Below are 20,437 nucleotides of genomic sequence, written 5' to 3' on the forward strand. Positions count from 1 at the left end.
GGGACTGCCACCCCTGTGGCGCCACAGGCCCTGTGCCGCTCCCGGAAGTGACCAGCACCATGTCCCTGCAGCCCCTGGGAGCTTTGGGGGAGGTACCCACAGGCGAGGGAGGTGCACAGAGCCCTCTGCTCCTCCTCCGCCAGGGGCCGCAGGGACATGGTGCCAGCTGCTTCCAGGAGCGTCGCGGGGCCAGGGCAGGCAGGGAGTCTGCCTTAGCCCCACTGCCACCCCGGGGCCACTCCAGGTAAGCATCACCGGGCTAGAGCCCTCACTCCGCACCCCTCCTGCACCCCAACCCCCTGCCCTGAGCCCCCTGCCGCACCCCTCCTGCACCCCAACCCCCTGCCCTGAGCCCCCTGCCACACCCCCTCCTGCTCCCCAATCCCCTGCCCTGAGCCCCCTGCCGCACCCTGCACCCCTCCTATATGCCACCCCCCTGCCCTGAGCCCCCTGCCGCACCCCCTCCTGCACCCCAATCCCCTGCCCTGAGCCCCCTGCCACACCCCCTCCTGCACCCCAACCCCCTGCCCTGAGCCCCCTGCCGCACCCTGCACCCCTCCTATATGCCACCCCCTGCCCTGAGCCCCCTGCCGCACCCCCTCCTGCTCCCCAATCCCCTGCCCTGAGCCGCCTGCCGCACCCTGCACCCCTCCTATATGCCACCCCCCTGCCCTGAGCCCCCTGCCGCACCCCCTCCTGCACCCCAATCCCCTGCCCTGAGCCCCCTGCCCTGCCCAGGAGCATTGTGGGAATGTGCAGAAAGTGCTGTCCGGCAGGCAGTTTGTGCGTGTAGGGAGGGTGGTGTCGGGGGGGTGCATGCAGGGAGCAGTCAGGACACGGCCCACGAGTCAGCGCTGACCGGGAGGGGAGCGCCCCTGACCAAGCCTCCCTCCCTCCGGCACAGCACCCCCTAGCACCTGGGTCAGCACTGACCGGGGGGAGAGCACGCCTTGCTGAGCCCCGCACCCCTCTGAGCACCCCTGGGCTCTGTTCTGTTGCCCACCCCTGCCCCGGCTCTGCTCCCCACTGCATCAGGCCCTTGGCCTGGGGCCTGGGTCTCGGGGGTGGGGTTCTTTGCAGCTCTATGGTTCGAGTTGGGCTGGAGCGGGTTGGCGGTGGGGCCCAGCTAGACTGAGCCCCGTCCGAGGCTGGGCCCCTTGGGCAGAGCACAGGGAGGGGGTACCAGGGGCTAGCAGTGCCCCCTGCAGGCTGGGCACCGCTTATCTGCATTGCCCCTGGCCAGCTGTGCCGAGCTACGTGAGCAGGAGAGATTCCCCCACCCCTACCCCCCGCCGCATTGTCCTGCATCAGTGCAGCTGTTATTCCTATCGGCTCCCGCAACCTGGCCAGGATCTGCTCCCAGCCCCCGTCCGGCCAACGGCTCCAAAGGAGGTGAGGGAGGGGGATCTGCTCCCCCCAGGATGCACTTGGAGCCCATGGGTGCAGCGTGGGGCCAGCAGGTATCTGCCAGAGTGAAGGGTGCCGGTCCCAGTGGGGGATGGGGGTGGCTGCTGCTACATGGCACGAGTCACTGGATGTTTAAACCCTTGCTAATGGCGGAAACCCGTCCCGAAAATGGGTGCCATCTCCCCACGGGCACCAACACCCCACAGCCAGCCCCACGGCCTGCCAGCAGCACCAGGGCACCGGCAGAGCTGGGGGGAGCTAGGGCTGGGATAGCAGAGGCTGCGGGTCAGGATTGAGGGGCACTGGAGGGGGCAGGGCTTGGCTAGCAGGGGCTGTGGTTTGAGACTGAGAGGCTCGGGGGGGCGGGGGGCAGGGCTGGGCTAGCAGGGGCTGTGGGTCAGGATAGAGAGGCACTGGGGGGCGGAGGGCAGGGCTGGCTAGCAGGGGCTGCAGGTCAGGATTGAGAGGCACTGGGGGGCGGGGGGCAGGGCTGGGCTAGCAGGGGGCTGTGGGTCAGGACTGAGGGGCACTGCGGGCCGTGGGGCAGAGCTGGGCTAACGGGGCTGCGGGTCAGGACTGAGGGGCACTGGGCGGTGGGGGGCAAGGCTGGGCTAGCAAGGGGCTGCGGGTCAGTCTGAGGGGCACTGGGGGGCGGGGGGCAAGGCTGGGCTAGCAGGGGGCTATGGGTCAGGACTGAGGGGCACTGGGGGGCGTGGGGCAGGGCTGGGCTAGCGGGGCTGCGGGTCAGGATTGAGGGGCACTGGGGGGCGTGGGGCAGGGCTGGGCTAGTGGGGCTGCGGGTCAGGACTGAGGGGTACTGGGGGGCGAGGGGCAAGGCTGGGCTAGCGGGAGGCTGCGGGTCAGGACTGAGGGGCACTGGGGGGGCGGGGGGCAGGGCTGGGCTAGTGGGGCTGCAGGTCAGGATTGAGGGGCACTGGGGGGCGTGGGGCAGGGCTGGGCTAGCGGGGCTGCGGGTCAGGACTGAGGGGCACTGGGGGGCGTGGGGCAGGGCTGGGCTAGTGGGGCTGCGGGTCAGGATTGAGGGGCACTGGGGGGCGTGGGGCAGGGCTGGGCTAGCGGGGCTGCGGGTCAGGACTGAGGGGCACTGGGGGGCGTGGGGCAGGGCTGGGCTAGCGGGGCTGCGGGTCAGGACTGAGGGGCACTGGGGGGGCGGGGGGCAGGGCTGGGCTAGCGGGGCTGCGGGTCAGGATTGAGGGGCACTGGGGGGCGGGGGGCAGGGCTGCGCTAGTGGGGCTGCGGGTCAGGACTGAGGGGCACTGGGGGGCGAGGGGCAAGGCTGGGCTAGCGGGAGGCTGCGGGTCAGGACTGAGGGGCACTGGGGGGGCGTGGGGCAGGGCTGGGCTAGCGGGGCTGCGGGTCAGGATTGAGGGGCACTGGCAGAGCCCTAGGGCTCGTCTGTCTCCCAGCAGCAGCCAGGGGCTGTGGACCCTCAGCACTGGAGGGGGGCGGGGCGGGGGTGGCGCCGGGGGCTGGTGGCCGGTGGCTGGGGATTAGCTCGGCTGCGGGTTGTTGTTGTCTCCCAGCTGTGGTTGCAGCCACATCTCAAGCTGTGACCCCAGGTGCAGCCCAGGCGCCGAGTCCTGGGATAAACAAACAAGGGTGAGTGCGGCCAGCAGCAGCCTCGGCCGGGGCGGCTGCAGCTGGGTGTTCCCCCCAGCACCCTCTCCGGGCGGCTACAGCCCAGTGCTCCCCCCCAGCACCCCCTCTAGGCGGCTACAGCCCTGCGCTCCCCCCCCAGCACCCCCTCCGGGCAGCTACAGCCCTGCGCTCCCCCCCCAGCACCCCCTCCGGGCAGCTACAGCCCTGCGCTCCCCCCCCAGCACCCCCTCCGGGCAGCTACAGCCCTGCGCTCCCCCCCAGCACCCCCTCCGGGCGGCTACAGCCCTGCGCTCCCCCCCAGCACCCCCTCCAGGCGGCTACAGCCCAGTGCTCCCCCCCCAGCATCCCCTCCGGGCGGCTACAGCCCAGTGCTCCCCCCCCCCAGCATCCCCTCCAGGCAGCTACAGCCCTGCGCTCCCCCCCAGCACCCACTCCAGACAGCTACAGCCCTGCGCTCTCCCGCCCCAGCATCCCCTCCGGGCAGCTACAGCCCACCGCTCCCCCCCCCCGCACCCCCTCCAGGCAGCTACAGCCCAGCACTCCCCCCCAGCACACCCTCCAGGCAGCTACAGCCCTGCGCTCTCCCGCCCCAGCATCCCCTCCGGGCAGCTACAGCCCAGTGCTCCTCCCCCAGTACCCCCTCCGGGCGGCTACAGCCCAGTGCTCCCCCCCAGCATCCCCTCCGGGCAGCTACAGCCCTGCGCTCCCCCCCCAGTACCCCCTCCGGGCGGCTACAGCCCAGTGCTCCCCCCCAGCACCCCCTCCAGGCAGCTACAGCCCTGCGCTCTCCCCCCCCAGCATCCCCTCCAGGCAGCTACAGCCCTGCGCTCCCCCCCAGCACCCCCTTCAGGCAGCTACAGCCCAGTGCTCCCCCCCAGCACCCCCTCAGGGTGGCTACAGCCCTGCGCTCCCTCCCCCCAGCACCCCCTTCGGGTGGCTACAGGCCTGCGTTCCCTCCCCCAGCACCTTTTCCGGGCGGCTACACCCCAGTGCTCCCCCCCCAGCATCCCCTCCAGGCAGCTACAGCCCTGCACTCCCCCCCCAGCACTCCCTCCGAGTGGCTACAGCCCAGTGCTCCCCCCCAGAACCCCCTCCAGGCAGCTACAGCCCTGCGCTCCCCCCCAAGCACCCTCCGGGCAGCTACAACCCAGCACTTCCCCCCGCACCCCCTCCAGGCAGCTACAGCCCTGCGCTCCCCCCCAGCACCCCCTCTGGGTGGCTACAGCCCAGCACTCCCCCCCAGCACACCCTCCAGGCAGTGTACAGCCGGCGCTCCCCCCTGCACCCGCTCCGGGCGGCTACAACCCGGCACTCCCCACCAAGCACCCACTTTGGGCAATGTTCAGCCCGATGCTCCCCCCCCCAGCACCCCTTCTGGGCGGTGTACAGCCTGAAGCTCCCCACATCCAGTGCCCCCTCTGGGCAGCGTACAGCCCAACACTCCCATCCATCGTGCCCTCCCAGGAGCCGCACACCCCCATCTCTCTGCCCCATGCCCAGCACAGCCCCATCTCTGCTCCTGGGTGGCCCCTGCCGGCTCTGGTAGCCAGTGTGGCTGGGGAGGGCTGTGTCTCTCCAGCTGGGCAGGATGGGGTTCAGGAGATCTCCCGGGGCGCCCTGGGGGTAATGGCCCCAGAACAACGAGACTCATTAGGAGCAGAAGAGAATCCATATTGGGCTTAGCTGCAGCAAGACCCTCTGCCATGTGGGGGTGCTGTGAAGGCAGCAGATCCACCCCAGGGAGTTAGCAGCACCCCAATCATTCCTTCTCCTGGCTCCTACCCCCCTGCTCTTACCACCTCACCTTCCCAGAGCAGGGCATGGCACCCAGGAGTCCTGGCTCCCAGCCCTTTCTAATCACTAGATCCCACAGCTCTCCCCTCTGGCCCAGTTGCTGAGTGCTCCAGTCCCCCAGTGGGGAGCTGCATGGGGGCAGGGGCCCATCGACTGCAATGTGCTGGGCCCTCCCCTCCCCAGGCTGTCAGAGCTCCCAGCTGGGATCCTTCATGGCAGGGTGTTGCCAGCAGTTACTAGAAGATGCACTGTACCCCTCCCTTGCAGCCGGCTCTGAGCTGGCTGGAGCTCAGGAGGGGGGTGGCCAGCTGGGGGTGGTTGGGGCCTGTTCTGCCCCAAGGGTCTGTGCTGGCTGCAGGGTGAGGGGGCCAAGCAACTGGGGAAGGCTGCTGGGGGGCAAGGAGGGTCAGGAAGCTATGGGGAGAAGGTCAGTGGTTGATGGGGGCGCACTGTGAGGGAAGTGTTAGGTCAGAGGTTGATGTGGGGGGGCTGCACTGTGGGGGAGGGTCAGGGGTTGATGGGGGTGCATTGTAGGGGGAGGGTCGGGGGTTTCGGGGGGGCATGTTGTGGGGGAGGGTCAGGGGTTGGTGTAGATAGGCCACACTGTGGGGGGAGGGTCAAGGGTTTATGGAGGGGTTGCACTGTGGGGGGAGGGTCGGGGGTTGGTGTGAGGGGCCCGCACTGTGGGGGAGAGGGTCGGGGGTTGGTATGGGGGGGCACACTGTGGGGGGGGGCAGGGACTGGTCGGGGGGGCGAACTGTGGGGGGAGGGGGAGTTGGTGTGGGAGGGCCACACTGTGGGGGAGGGTCGGGCTGGTGGGGGGAGGTGCACTGTGGGGAGAGTTTTGGGGGTTGGTGTGGGGGATGTACACTGTGGGCGAAGTGTCAGGTTGGAGGTTGATGTAGGGAGGCCGTGCAGTGGGGGGAGGATTGGGGGTTGGTGTGGGGGGGTCGTGCTGTAGGGGGAGGGAGTTGGTGTGGGGGGGGCCATACTGTGGGGGGAGGGTCAAGGGTTGATGTGGGGAGTCTGCACTGTGGGGGAAGTGTCAGGTCGGGGGTTGATGTGGGGGGCTGCGCTGGGGCTTGGGGAGGTTGGAGGGCAGGGAGGCTTGGGGGGCAGGGCAGGGGAGGATGAGGGTAAGGTGGGGGTCGTTCTGTCAGGGTTTCCCAGGGTGCCCTGACCCCCCCTCTCCCCACAGAGCCAGGCCGAGGCGCACTACAAGGGGAACCGACACGCCCGGCGCGTCAAGGGCATGGAGGCAGCCAAGACGCGGCAGAAGGAGTCGGGGCCCCGCGAGGGCGACAAGCTGGGGCCCGTGGGCAGCCCCATGTCCAGCGTCAGCGAGAGCGACTCGGACAAGCCAGGTGCTCCCCGCCCCCATGGGCCCTTCCCACTTCCCCCCGGGCCCTCGGCACCCATATGCCCCCGGCTGCTGATCACGCACAGCGCTAACCCCCCCTTAGCACCTTCCCCACCCCCTTGGTCTGGTGCTGGCGCCTGAGGGGGTACTGGGGCACCCCTGGGGTTGGGGGCTGGGGGATCCTGCCCCAGGCAGCGGTAGTGCCAGAAGGGGGACCCATTCTCGGCACAGGGCAGGGGGCAGTCCCAGCAGTGCCCTGCGTGGCAGCTGCCAGCCTGCGGTGACAGGCTGAATTGCGGCTGGTTCTGGGGTGGGACGTCAGCTGCTCAATGGTGCCCAGCAACGCTACCCTGGGACTGAGGGGCAATTCTATCCCATCCCCAACCACACAGGGAAGCCCCGGCCCATACTCCAGCTCTGGGGCAGCTCCCTCTGCAGCGGGAACCCGAGCTGGCCCGTCAGCCGAGCTGGGCGGCTAATTAAATAGCATCGAATTAAAAATTGATTGCGCTTGCAACAGGAGGGTAATGGAGCCGTTTGGCGCCCGGAAGCCGGGTGGCTCTGCAGAGTCTGGCGCTGTGGTGCTGCCGGACAATTAACTCGTGCCCCCCACCACCACACACACACACACACACACACACACACACACACCCCTGCCCATCCCCACACCACCCCAAGGCTGAGATCATGGCTTGCACCTGCAGCTGTCGCTGTATACGTGGGGGCAGTGGGGAGGGGACGGACTGGATCCAGATCCTGTTCTCTCCTTGGCATCACATCCTTAGAGCCAACAGCGAACTAGGCTGCAACAGAAGGGCGTGGGCATCAGGTTTGGCAGAGCTGGGGGGGAAGGAAGGCCAGGGCTGGGATGGCAGGAGGCTGGGGGGCACTGGCAAAGCTGGGGGCAGGAAGCCCAGGGCTGAGATGGCAGGGGGCTGTGGGGCACTGGGTTGGGGAAGAGGGGGCTGTGGGGCACTGGGTTGAGGGACAGGGGACTATGGGACACTGGCAGAGGTGGGGGGCAGGAAGGCCAGGCCAGGACTGGGTTGGCAGAGGGCTGGGGGGCACTGGCAGAGCTGTGGGGCAGGAAACTCAGGGCTGGGATGGCAGGGAGCTGTGGGGCACTGGCAGAACTGGGGGCAGGAAGGCCAGGCTGGGATGGCAGAGGGCTGGGGGGCACTGGTAGAGCTGGGGGGCAGGAAGCCCGGGGCTGGGATGGCAGGAGGCTGTGGGGCACTGGCAGAACTGGGGGCAGGAAGGCCAGGCTGGGATGGCAGAGGGCTGGGGGGCACTGGTAGAGCTGGGGGGCAGGAAGCCCGGGGCTGGGATGGCAGGGGGCTGTGGGGCACTGGGTTGGGGGACAGGGGACGATGGGGCACTGGCAGAGCTGGGGGGCAGGAAGGCCAGGCCAGGACTGGGATGGCAGGGGGCTGGGGGGCACTGGCAGAGGTGAGGGCAGGAAGGGCAGGGCTGGGATGGCAGGGGGCTGGGGGGCACTGGCAGAGGTGGAGGCAGGAAGGGCAGGGCTGGATGGCAGGGGGCTGGAGGGCACTTGCAGAGGTGGGGGCAAGAAGGCCAGGACTGGGATGGCAGGGGGCTGGAGGACACTGGCAGAGCTGGGGGGCAGGAAGCCCGGGGCTGGGATGGTAGGGACCCAGCCCCAGCCCCAGCTCCATCCTGCCCTAGCTCCATGCACAGGGAGGCTGGGGGGAGGGGGATCGTCCCCTGCTGCTAGTGCCCAGTTGTGGGACCCCAGCCGGCCCATGGGTGCCTCCAGCTGGCTCCAAGCCCCCGACCCCCACCCCACCGCCGTGTGAGCTGGGAACCCGATCAGCGCAGTTACCGGAGCTGCGCTGCCCTGCATGTCCCTGGCCTGGAAACTTTCCTCACGAGTGGAACTGGGGCAGGGGGGATGTTTAATGGGGCCTCATGAATTATAGAGCAGCACTTGCACTCTGGGCCTTGTGCTCAGGGGGCAGGGCGGCTAGTGTTGGGGGGAGGAGGCTGGGTGGGGGGAAAGGAGGCTGGGCCAGCATGGCGGGGGGACTAGGTGGGGGAGGGACCTGTGTATGAGGCAGCCTGGGCCTCCTGAGCCAGGAAAGCCCGTCTGGAGGGGCCATGGGCTCTGCACGGGCCGGGCAGGTTCATTCTCGGAGCCGATGGTTGGCATTGCCCAGCCGTGCTCAGTGATTGATCCCTCCCCCTGTGGCATGGGGCAGGCAGCCAGCTGGGCTGAGCAGGGGCAGGGCTGGCGCAGGAGCCCACCGCAAAACACTACAGGGGCTGTAGGGAGCAGGGGGGCTCAGTCGGGGGTGCTCTCCCTTCAGGCAGGGCTGACCCCAGAGTGGCACTAGGGGGCACTGTGCAGCCTGGCACCCCAGAACCTGTCCTGCACCCAACCCCAGCTGGCCCCTTGTGGGCAGTCAGCGGGGAAGGGCCCTGGGCTCCTGTCGAGCCTCGTGGGAGCTGCTCCTCTGTGGGGCTCACTTGAGTTTGCCCCGTGCCCCTGGCTCAGCTGGCGTGACCTGGTGGCCCAGTCGGACTGGTTTGGATAGAGGGGGTGATGCCCCTAAGGCCCAACCCCCAGCCCAGGGCTTCACCACACACTGCTGTGCCGAGGCCCCTGAATCCCAGCCCCAGTGGCCCTCCACAGGCCGCCCCTTTGCCAGCCCCACCAGCCCATCTCCTGCCACACTGCCCCGAGGAGTGAGCAGCAAGTGCTAATGGCGCCACTGACTTACTCGCACTGCAACAGCAGGGCATGTACTGGGCCAGGATCGCACCCTCCATGGGCACCGTGGGGGGCAGCCTCCCCCCTGCTAGCTGGCTCTGCAGCACCTGGGTTGCACGGGGGCCTGTGGGGTATTCAGGGATAGGCAGGACACAGGGGGAAGAGGTTGCAGCCAGTCCTTTCCCTGCCCCAGGGGTACTGACCCTGTCCTGTGCCCAGGTAACCTGGGGTCCTCACCCCTCGTCCAGGCACCCCAACTGGCTGCTCCCTCCTGCCGTTGGGCACAGACCCCGAGGATCCAGCTGTGTCTGCAGCCCTGCCTGGCTCCCCACCCCACCCCAGCTCTGAACCTTTTCTCCTCCTGCAGCCGAGCAGCAGAACGGGCTGGGGGGGACAGCGCCCTCGACGCTCGCCTCACCCTTCAAGCCGCCCTACCTGGCATCTCCGGTCCCAGCCGTGCCACCCAACCAGGCCTCCTTTGCAGAAGCGAGCCAGGAGCCCAGGGACACGCTGGCCATGGGGGATGTGGCGTCAGTGCCTGCTGGCACCTCTGTGCCCAGCAACAATGGCAGCGTGGGGCCAGGGGCGATCTCCAAGTCAGACGAGGAGAAGGCCAAGAAGCTGCTGTACTGCGCCCTCTGCAAGGTGGCTGTGAACTCCCTGTCGCAGCTGGAGGCCCACAACAAAGGTACAGGGACGGGGGACGGGCAGCCCTGCTGTGGAACAGGGGCTCCACCATGGGCTGTGCCAGCAAGGGCCATGTGGCCCCTTCTCCTGGGCCATGTGGCGCCTCCTCCTGGGCCATCTGGGTTCTGCCAAGCCCAACAATGCTGCCTTAATTCTAGAGACTAAAATAACCGGGTCCTTGCCCCAGGACTGGGTCCCCACACAGTGCCACGTGGGAAAGTTCAGGTCCTTTTCGAAACAGATTCCAAGGTTCTACAATCAGGGATGTCAGTAGGGTGGGCAGGGCAGCACCAGGCCAGCTGGCAGCCGGGGAGGGGCAGCACCGGGGCGCATTCCCTAGGGCAGAAATCTATGAAATTATGTGGCTCCCCACAGAGCTCTGGCAGTGCCTCCAATCCCAACCTGCAGCCAGCGACGTATTATCGCCTAGGCCAACAAGGCCAAGGCCTAGGCCTGGAGCGGCAAATTTGCAGGGGCGGCAAATTTGCTCACGCCCCCTCCCCAACTCCATCCCTTCCCCAAATCCCCAGCCTGCCTCCTCCCCCAGGCGCGCCGCGCTTCCCTCCTTCCACCTCCCTCCCAGGCTAGCCGTGCGGAAGCGCTGGGAGGGAGAAGCGAGTAGCGGCGCGATCGGGGGATAGCGGAGGTGACCTGGGGCCGGCGGGCGCGGGGAGTAACTCTTCGGGGGAGGGAATCACTCCCTGCCCCAGGTCACCTCCACGCCACCTCCGCTATCCCCGAGCGCGCCGCAACTCCCCTTCTCCCCCATCCCTCCCAGGCTTGCCACGGGGGAGCGGAGGTGAGCTGGCGCGTAGGGGGGCGGCAATTTTTTGAGGGCCTAGGGGCGGCAAATTTGTTAATCCGCCACTGCCTGCAGCCCCCTGTTAGCCCAGCTCTGGGCTCCCCCCAACCCCAAGCGCTGCCGGTGCCCCTCAATCCCATCCTGCAGCCCTCTGCTAGCCCAGCCCTGGGCTCTGCCCCCCCAGCTCTGCCAGTGCCCCTCAGTCCCAACCCCCCAGCATTCTCCCTGAGTCCTGCAACCCCAGCCCTTCTTTACCAGTCTGGAATTTCCCAGCGTGCTCAGCTGCTGGGGCTCAGGCCAGGGAGCCTCTAAATTTCCAGAAGCAGCCTGGCCTCCGGAGCCTGCCAGAGACGGGCCCGGGCCCTGGCCTGAGCTCCCGGCGCCCTCCCCGGGGACCTGCATTTCCTGCCCCAGTCCTGGAAAAACAGAGCAAGGGCCACACTGAGTCCAGGCGGCCCCACCCTGCCTGGCTGCAACACGCTTCCCAGGCCTGCTGCCATCCAGCCACCCCCCATGGCTCCTCCTGCGACCCCCCAGCTCGTCCAGCCACCCCCCCAGCTCGCCCAGCCCCCCCGGCTCATCCAGCCCCCCCTAGCTCGTCTAGCCCCCCCCCTCCCCAGCTCATCCAGCCACACTCCACTCATCCAGCTACCACCCAGCTCGTCTAGCTGCTGCCCAGCTTGTCCAGCCCCCCCCGGCTCGTCCAGCCCCCCCACAGCTCATCTAGCCCTCCCAGCTCATCCAGCCCCACTCCACTTATCCTGCCACCCCCTGACTCGTCCAGCCACCCCCCTAGCTCGTCTAGCCCCCCCCAGCTCATCCAGCCCCACTCCACTTATCCAGCCACCCCTCATGGCTCCTCCTCCACCCCCCCGGCTCGTCCAGCCCCCTGCCAGCTCGTCTAGCCCCTCCCAGCTCGTCCAGCCACACTCTACTCATCCAGCCACCCCCTGGCTCGTCTAGCCGCTGCCCAGCTCTTCCAGCCACCCCCCACTCTCATGCATCCAGCACCCCCAGCTCATCCAGCCCCCCTGTGCTTCCAGCCCCCCCAGCTTATCTAGCCCCGTCACAAGCTCATCCAGCCACACTCCACTCATCCAGCCACCCCCCCGTGTGTCCAGCCCCCGGCCCCCCAGCTCATCCAGCCACACTCCACTCATCCAGCCACCCCCCCGTGTGTCCAGCCTCCCCCCCAGCTCATCTAGCCACACTCCACTCATCCAGCTACCCCCCAGCTCGTCCAGCCCCCCCTTGCCTCCAGCCCCCCTGTGCTTCCAGCCCCCCCAGCTTATCTAGCCCCGTCACAAGCTCATCCAGCCACACTCCAGTCATCCAGCCACGCCCCCCGTGTGTCCAGCTCCTGCCCTGCCCAGCTCATCTAGCCCCATCCCAAGCTCATCCAGCCACCCCCCTGTGCGTCCAGCCCCCCACAGCTCATCCAGCCACACTCCAGTCATCCAGCTACCCCCCAGTTCGTTCAGCCCCTCGGCTAATCCACCCTATCTGCTCCTCTAGCCACCCCCTGCTTGTCTAGCCCCTCCTCCAGTTCATCCAGCCACAACCTGCTCATCCAGCTATCCCCGGCTCATCTAGCCCCTGCCCAGCTCGTCCAGCCCCCCCCAGCTTGTCCAGCCACCTCTCCCACTTGTATAGCCCCCCCTCAGCTCATCCAGCCCTCCGTGCGTCCAGCCCCCCTAGCTCGTCCAGCCCCCCCAACTTGTCTAGCCCCCCCCCAGCTCATCCAGCCACACCCTGCTCATCCAGCTACCCCCTGGTTCGTTCAGCCCTCTGGCTAATCCACCCCCTCCGCTCCTCTAGCCACCCCTTGCTTGTCTAGCCTTTCCCATGCATCCAGCCCCCCCAGCTCATCTAGCCTCCCCCTTCAGATCATGCAGCCACACCCTGCTCATCCAGCTACCCCCTGGCTTGTCTAGCCCCCCCCAGCTCATCCAGCCACACTCCGCTTGTCTAGTCATCCTCTTGGCTCCTCGACCCCCACACCTCCTCCAGCCATCTCTCAGCTCATCTAGCCCCCCCCCCTCAGCCGTACCCTCCCCCACCTGCCCTGCGGGCACACCCACTAGAAAGGGGCTCTGTGGGTTGGGATTGAGAGACATTGACTGAGCTGTGTGAGGGAGGCCGGGGCTAGAGTAGCAGGGGGCTGGGGGTCAGGATTGAGGGGAATTGGCACGACTGTGTGTGTGGGGAGCCAGGGCTGGGACGGCAGAGTGGGGGGAGCTGCGGATTGGGGCAACTGAGCTGGGCAGGGGACGTTTGTGACCAGCTTCCTGCCCCTCAGTGAGTGCCCAGGGAATTCCCTACCTGCCCCCTGCCGGTGGCCCTGTCTGTGCTGGGCGTGTGAGGGGCAGCAGCCAGGCCCCTGCGAGGAGCATCTGTGCTGTGCCAAACAGCCCCAGCCCCAGGGATCTGCCCCGGCCTGGGCCACTGGCTGCGACCGAGCTGAGCACGGGGCCAAGTGGGGGGGGCTTCTGCCCTCTGATTGGTCCAGCAAAGAGCCAGCAAACTCAGTCCATCCAAAGTGAAACTAATCAAGGCTCCAGCCTCTCCAAAAGAGGGTGCTGTGGGGTGTGGGATGGGAGCACTGGCTATGGAGGGGTGAGCTCCTAGCTCCTCCAGCCCAGCCTCTCCCAACAGAGGGTGCTGTGGGGAGCAGGGTGGGAGCGCTGGCCATAGGGCCGGGTTGCTCCCACCACTGCTCCCCCTCACTGCCCCCTCTCCCCGCCCAGGTACCAAGCACAAAACCATCCTGGAGGCGCGCAGTGGGCTGGGGCCCATCAAGGCATACCCGCGGCTGGGCCCCACGGCCAGCGGGGAGCCAGGCAGCCAGGACCCCAATGCTCAGGAGCGCACCTTCCACTGTGAGATCTGCAACGTCAAGGTCAACTCAGAGATCCAGCTCAAACAGGTGAGGCACTGCTGGGGACCCCCATGTCCTCCCAGTCTCCCCACCCCACCATCACTCCTCCCCCAGGGCATGTGGGGTGGGGGCAGGCCAGTCTCCCACGTCAGGAAGGAGGTGGCTCCTGGGTCTGATCCCAGCTGGGGGTGCTGGGAGACACTGAGTCTCAGCTCTGAACCCGGGCTGGAGTCAGGACTCCTGAGTTCCATGCCCAGCTTTGGGAGCGGAGCAGGGTCTAGTGGTTGGAGCAGAGGGCTGGTGCCAGGATTCCTCGGTTCCCTGCCCAGCTCTGGGAGGGGAGCAGGGTCTAGACTCTAGCAGCTCAAGGCAGGGCTCTGACTCTCTCCTTCCCCCCGCAGCACATTTCCAGCCGGAGACACCGGGATGGGGTAGCCGGGAAGCCCAACCCCCTGCTGAGCCGGCACAAGAAGCAGCGCAGCTCAGCCGAGCTGGGGGTGAGCTGAGAGGCGGGGCGGGGAGTGGGGGGGTGAGCTGAGAGGCGGGAGGGTGGGGATGAGCTGCAGGGCCGGCACCAGCTTTTCTGCCACCCCAAGCGGCAAAAAAGACGCGCGGCGGCACTTCAGTGCCAGCACAAACGCGCCACTTCTTCAGCGGCAATTTGGCGGTGGGTCCTTCAGTCCCTCTCCTCTTCTTCGGTGGTACTTCGGCAGCAGCTCAAAGAGGAAGAGAGGGAATGAGGGACCCGCCGCCAAATTCCCGTCGAAGACCCAGACGTGCCGCCCCGATACCGTACGGACGTGCCGCCCCTTTCAATTGGCCGCCCCAAGCACCAGTTTCCTTAGCTGGTGCCTGGAGCCGGCCCGAGTGAGCGGAGAGGCAGTGGGGTGGGGTGAGCTGAGAGGCGGACAGGTGAGAGTGGGGGTGAGCTGAGGCAGAGGGGAGTAGGGGGGTGAGCTGAGAGGCAGGGAGATGGGGGTGGGCGGAAGCAGGGGGGTGAGCTGAGAGGTGGGGAGGTGGGGGTGAGGGGAAGCAGGGGGGTGAGCTGAGAGGCAGGGGTGGGGGGAAGCAGGGGGGTGAGCTGAGAGGCAGGGAGTGGGGGGAAGTAGGGGGGTGAGCTGAGAGGCAGGGAGTGGGGGGAAGTAAGTGGGAGAGCTGAGAGGCAGGGGAGGTGGAGGTGGGGGGAAGCAGGAGGGTGAGCTGAGAGGCGGGGGGTGGGGGGAAGTAGGGGGTGAGCTGAGAGGCAGGGGTGGGGGGAAGTAGGGGGGTGAGCTGAGAGGCGGGGGTGGGGGGAAGTAGGGGGGTGAGCTGAGAGGCGGGGGTGGGAGGAAGTAGGGGGGTGAGCTGAGAGGCGGGGGTGGGGGGAAGTAGGGGGGTGAGCTGAGAGGCAGGGGAAGTGGAGGTGGGGGGAAGTAGGAGGTGAGCTGAGAGGCGGGGGTGGGGGGAAGTAGGGGGGTGACCTGAGAGGCAGGGAGTGGGGGGAAGTAGGGAGGTGAGCTGAGAGGCAGGGAGTGGGGGGAAGTAGTGGGGTGAGCTGAGAGGCAGGGGGTGGGGGGAAGTAGGGGGGTGAGCTGAGAGGCGGGGGTGGGGGGAAGTAGAGGGGTGAGCTGAGAGGCGGGGGTGGGGGGAAGTAGGGGGGTGAGCTGAGAGGCAGGGGTGGGGGGAAGTAGGGGGGTGAGCTGAGAGGCGGGGGTGGGGGGAAGTAGGGGGGTGAGCTGAGAGGCAGGGGGTGGGGGGAAGTAGGGGGGTGAGCTGAGAGGCGGGGGTGGGGGGAAGTAGGGGGGTGAGCTGAGAGGCAGGGGAAGTGGAGGTGGGGGGAAGTAGGAGGTGAGCTGAGAGGCGGGGGTGGGGGGAAGTAGGGGGGTGAGCTGAGAGGCAGGGGAAGTGGAGGTGGGGGGAAGTAGGAGGTGAGCTGAGAGGCGGGGGTGGGGGGAAGTAGGGGGGTGAGCTGAGAGGCAGGGGTGGGGGGAAGTAGGGGGGTGAGCTGAGAGGCGGGGGTGAGGGGAAGTAGGGGGGTGAGCTGAGAGGCAGGGGGTGGGGGGAAGTAGGGGGTGAGCTGAGAGGCAGGGAGTGGGGGGAAGTAGGGGGGTGAGCTGAGAGGCGGGGGTGGGGGGAAGTAGGAGGGTGAGCTGAGAGGCGGGGGTGGGGGGAAGTAGGGGGGTGAGCTGAGAGGCGGGGGTGGGGGGAAGTAGGGGGGTGAGCTGAGAGGCGGGGGTGGGGGGAAGTAGGGGGGTGAGCTGAGAGGCAGGGGAGGTGGAGGTGGGGGGAAGTAGGGGGGTGAGCTGAGAGGCGGGGTGGGGGGAAGTAGGGGGGTGAGCTGAGAGGCAGGGGTGGGGGGAAGTAGGGGGGTGAGCTGAGAGGCAGGGGGTGGGGGGAAGTAGGGGGGTGAGCTGAGAGGCAGGGGTGGGGCGAAATAGGGGAGTGAGCTGAGAGGCGAGGGTGGGGGGAAGTAGGGGGGTGAGCTGAGAGGCGGGGGGTGGGGGGAAGTAGGGGGTGAGCTGAGAGGCAGGGGGTGGGGGGAAGTAGGGGGGTGAGCTGAGAGGCAGGGGTGGGGGGAAGTAGGGGGGTGAGCTGAGAGGCAGGGGGTGGGGGGAAATAGGGGAGTGAGCTGAGAGGCGGGGGTGGGGGGAAGTAGGGGGGTGAGCTGAGAGGCAGGGGGTGGGGGGAAGTAGGGGGGTGAGCTGAGAGGCGGGGGTGGGAGGAAGTAGAGGGGTGAGCTGAGAGGCGGGGGTGGGGGGAAGTAGGGGGGTGAGCTGAGAGGCAGGGGGTGGGGGGAAGTAGAGGGGTGAGCTGAGAGGCGGGGTGGGGGGAAGTAGGGGGGTGAGCTGAGAGGCAGGGGGTGGGGGGAAGTAGGGGGGTGAGCTGAGAGGCGGGGGTGGGGGGAAGTAGGGGGGTGAGCTGAGAGGCAGGGGTGGGGGGAAGTAGGGGGGTGAGCTGAGAGGCAGGGGGTGGGGGGAAATAGGGGAGTGAGCTGAGAGGCGGGGGTGGGGGGAAGTAGGGGGGTGAGCTGAGAGGCGGGGGTGGGGGGAAGTAGGAGGGTGAGCTGAGAGGCAGGGGTGGGGGGAAATAGGGGAGTGAGCTGAGAGGCGGGGGTGGGGGGAAGTAGGGGGGTGAGCTGAGAGGCGGGGGTGGGGGGAAGTAGGGGGGTGAGCTGAGAGGCAGGGGGTGGGGGGAAATAGGGGAGTGAGCTGAGAGGCGGGGGTGGGGGGAAGTAGGGGGGTGAGCTGAGAGGCGGGGGTGGGGGGAAGTAGGGGGGTGAGCTGAGAGGCGGGGGTGGGGGGAAGTAGGGGGGTGAGCTGAGAGGCAGGGGGTGGGGGTGCTCCCTTCACCTTGCTGGGCCCAGCTGCAGAGAGAATTGTGGCTGGTCGCTGGAGCGGAGCTGGAGCTTCCTAGGAGTGCAGGGGCCGAGGGGGCAGGAGCACCAGGGCGAGGGCCAGGGTAGTTGGAGAGAGGTTCCGTGGACAGATGGAGGGACGGACGGACGGGTATTCTGGAAGCCACGGGCACAGATGGGTGCCATAGATCAGTGGCTCTCAAACTTTTGTACTGGGACCCCTTTCACACAGCAAGCCTCTGAGTGCGACCCCCCCTTATAAATTAAAAACACTTTTTAATACATTTTACACCATTATAAATGCTGGAGGCAAAGCGGGGTTTGGGGTGGAGGTTGACGGCTCGCGACCCCCCATGTAATAACCTTGCGACCCCTTGAGGGGTTCTGACCCCCCAGTTTGAGAACCGTGCCATAGGCAGATGGATGCAGTGGGCAGGCAGCTGGAGGGTGGCTGACAAATATGGCCCCCTGTGCCCTTTGCACACCCTGGCCTTTCCTGGTCTGCCCCCATGGTTGGGCACCCCCGCCCCAGTGCTCTGTCTGTGGGTGCCCCCTAGCCCGGTGCTGTGTTTGTGGGTGCCCCTCCCCCCATGCCCGACACTCTCTGTGGCACCCCACCCCCACACCCCCGGCTCTGTCTCTGGGCACCCCCTGAGCCCGCCTCTCTCTCTCTTGCAGAGCCCCCTGGCCTTCCCCAAGGACCTGCCCAAGTCGCTGGCAGCCGGACTCCTGCCCAGCCCCTTGGCCATGGCAGCAGCGATGGCAGCCGCAGCCTCCGCCCCCCTGACGCTGCGCCCAACGCCCCCACTCCTGCAGGGGCCTCCCCTGACGCACCCGCTGCTGCGTCCGGCCCCGGGGCCCATCAGAACTGCTCACGGGCCCATCCTCTTCTCGCCGTACTGACGCCCGCTGCTGTGCCCCTCGACGCCCACCTCCGCTGGACCCGCCCGGCGCCCACTCGAGCTCCTGGGTTCTGGGCGGGGGCTGGGCGGGGCTTGGGGCCTTTCGTTTCTGGCTTTTTAACTGGAATTCGGATCCTTTTTCCCCAGAAGAAAAGGGACAAGCCCATCCCTCGCCCGCCCCCCAGCTCCGTCCTCCCAGGCCCAGCCAACTCTGCACAAGTGCTGGGCCCCCCGGGGAAGCGTCCGAGGGGACCCCCACAGCCCCCTTCATTGCTCTTTTCTCCCTGGTACCAAGCGTGGAGGGGATCTGAATCTTGGGAGAAGGACGGGGGAGGGGAGAAGCCCCCCGTCAGACTCCATGGAGTGTCAGGTTGGGGGGGCAACCCCAGATCGGGGGGAGGGTCCCCCGGTACCTCAGGGAACTGATCGCAAGCAATCTTTTTTGTATCTCTCTCTCCATGGGGAGGCGCCCCCATCCCTCCCAGAGCTGGGGGGCTCCCTACAGCCCCCCAGCAAGATCCATGTGGGGGCAGGGAGCCCGCCAGCTACACAAGCCATGTCCATTTGCACTGAGCCCGGCCCGCCAGGAGAACGGACACCATTGCAATAACGTTGGGGCCTGGGCTGCCCCGTGTACATAGCATCCCCCACCCTCCCCCGTGCTTCCTCCCGCTGCCACCACGGCCCCTGGCCAGCAGCCTGCGGCCCACACTGTGCCCCCCGTGCCCGCCCCCTACCCTTCGGGCAGGAGCTTTGTGTCTAGAGGTAGCGCCCTCCCCCCTGTCCCTAGGGAGCCACTGGCTGGGCCTGGCCTGAGCCCCCTGCCATGGGGCAGGAGGCTGAGGGGAAGCCCCAAATTTGGGTGATATTATCAGCTGTGCTGAGAATGAGAGGGGGTGTCCCAGCTGGTGGGATAGGGGCTGGGGATGGCCACCCTGTAGGGCAGGACTGGATGGGGGTCCACAGGGCAGCCAGGGCACTTGCTCGGATGCTTCAGGGACGGAGCCCCGGCCAGGCCCTGGGGGTCTGATCCAAGTGGGGCAGGGGAACCCAGCCTGGGCTGTGTGGGTGCCCAGCTGTTACCTCCCTGGGGCTGCAACCCATGCTAGACTCTGCCTCCCCCCCCCACCCACGGCCTGAGGGGCTCAGCCCAGGCAATGGGCACAAGCTGAATCACCCTTTGCCTTGCCATGGGGCCCCTGCTACCCCAATAGGGAGTAAGGGTGGGGTTCCCTGTGCCAGGGAGCAGGTGGTGCCCCAAGTTCCAGGAAGGACCCCTCCCCCCATGTGTAGGGGGTCAGCTGGCCAAACCCTAGCTCAAATACCTGGGATGGAGAGGCTGGGGTTAGGGTGTGCAGGGGATAGGGGGTGCCCCTTGGGGGCCAGGGGAAGGGATGCGGTGCAGGGGGGCCATGGGAGGAGATGGGGGTGGATCGAGTGGTCAGTGGCACATTGGGAAGGGATGTGTGGGGTGCCCATCGGGGGATGGGAGGGAAGGGCTAGTGTGCCCAGGGGAGGGGTGGGCGGGTGCCCAGGGGAGCTCCAAGTGCTGCTGGAAAACCGCTGCCCCAGACACAGACTTGTGAAGGGCTGTTGTGATGCTGTTGCCATGGCGGCCGCCCCCCCAGCACATCCTCATCCCCGTGGAGCCACCCGAAGCTGCTCAATGAGCCAGCAGCCTGGCCCCAAGCCCCTTAGCCTTAGCCAGAGAGGCCAGGTCATTTCCTGGAGATTAACCAGCCCTCTTCCCGTCCCCGCTAGGCCCCCCAGCCAATAAATCCCAGACACTCGTTAAATGCCTGGGGCTGGCCGTACCAGGCACAGGGGGGGCTAATACCCTACAGCCCCTCATCCTTACCTCAGCAACCCTGGGACCACTGACCTCCCTGGCCTGGCCCCCATGGCTGCCCCTTTGTATGGTGCCTGGTGCTCCATTGACTGGGCGTCCCCCAGCAAAGGGCTCGTGCGACAGGCCAGCACCTCACCCCCACCCCCCAGGTGTCAGTCACTGCCCCCAAAGCCCATTCTGCCGGAGGAGTATTGCCCTCCACCCCCAACAGTGCGGGGCCCGTGACACATGACACTTCAGCAGGCCCCTGGCCTGGCCACTTGCCCAAATGCAGCCTCTGATTGTCTGGAGTGTTTCAGCTCCTGTGGCTCCCTTGACCCTGTGGGGCAGCAGGGGATGCTGATCTCAACTGTGGGGCCCTGGGGGTCTGATCCAAGTGGGGCAGAGGAACCCAGCCTGGGCTGTGTGGATGCCTAGCTGTTACCTCCCTGGGGCTGCAACCCATGCTAGGCCCTGCCTCCCCCCCCATGGCCTGAGGGGCTCAGCTTCTACCAAAAAGGGGTTGGCTGGGAGCTGATCTAGCCCTTGGGCCACCCCCTCATGGTCAGGGACAAGGGGTCCTGCCCCTCTAGCTCCTTAGCTGTGGGGCAGGCACTTGATGGGGCTGGATGCTGCCATCCCAACCCCCTCCTTCAGCCACGGTTTGGGGTGGGGGAAATGCCTCAGAGCTCAGCGCCCTGGGACAATTGGGGGTCGGGCTGGGGTTAGGCTCCAGGCTAGACACTGGCTCCTGCCCTGGGCCCCTGAGCCCCCCATGCTGCCCATACCCCTGCTGGTTCAGAGCTCAGCATCAGATCCCCCAAGCTCGCGCCTGCAATTCCCAACTCCGCCAGCAAAACTGTGATAAAGCAAAAGCAATAGACAAAGGGGGGCTCCGCTGAGGGGGGGAGGGCCGGGTCACATGCTCCCTGCATTACCTCAGCCAAGCACTGTCCTACGTGGGGCGCTCGGGTGAGATCCTGCACGCCCCCCCACCGCCTCCCAGGCTTTGCCTCCACCCCAGACGTCTCTCCCTGTCCGTCCTGTGCTGGATTCTCGCCGTGACACTGATGTGTTTCTGCTCGAGCCCCCTG

General features: G+C 67.4%; 1 protein-coding gene across 3 annotated transcripts in view; it reads left to right on the forward strand.

The window, feature by feature from the left end:
* Positions 1-18,918, forward strand: part of ZNF385A (zinc finger protein 385A) — a 58,513-nt gene extending 39,595 nt beyond the window's left edge. For all 3 annotated transcript variants that reach the window (XM_050925934.1, XM_050925935.1, XM_050925936.1), the window contains 5 exons: positions 6,020-6,185; positions 9,280-9,600; positions 13,149-13,327; positions 13,681-13,776; positions 17,292-18,918. In XM_050925934.1, the coding sequence (XP_050781891.1) occupies positions 6,020-6,185; positions 9,280-9,600; positions 13,149-13,327; positions 13,681-13,776; positions 17,292-17,516 (987 nt within the window). In that variant the 3' untranslated portion in view covers positions 17,517-18,918. The remainder of the gene's footprint in view (positions 1-6,019; positions 6,186-9,279; positions 9,601-13,148; positions 13,328-13,680; positions 13,777-17,291) is intronic.
* The last annotated feature ends 1,519 nt before the right edge of the window (positions 18,919-20,437 follow it).

Source organism: Gopherus flavomarginatus, chromosome 16 (genome assembly GCF_025201925.1).
Source record: "Gopherus flavomarginatus isolate rGopFla2 chromosome 16, rGopFla2.mat.asm, whole genome shotgun sequence".
Taxonomy (NCBI): Eukaryota; Metazoa; Chordata; order Testudines; family Testudinidae; genus Gopherus; species Gopherus flavomarginatus.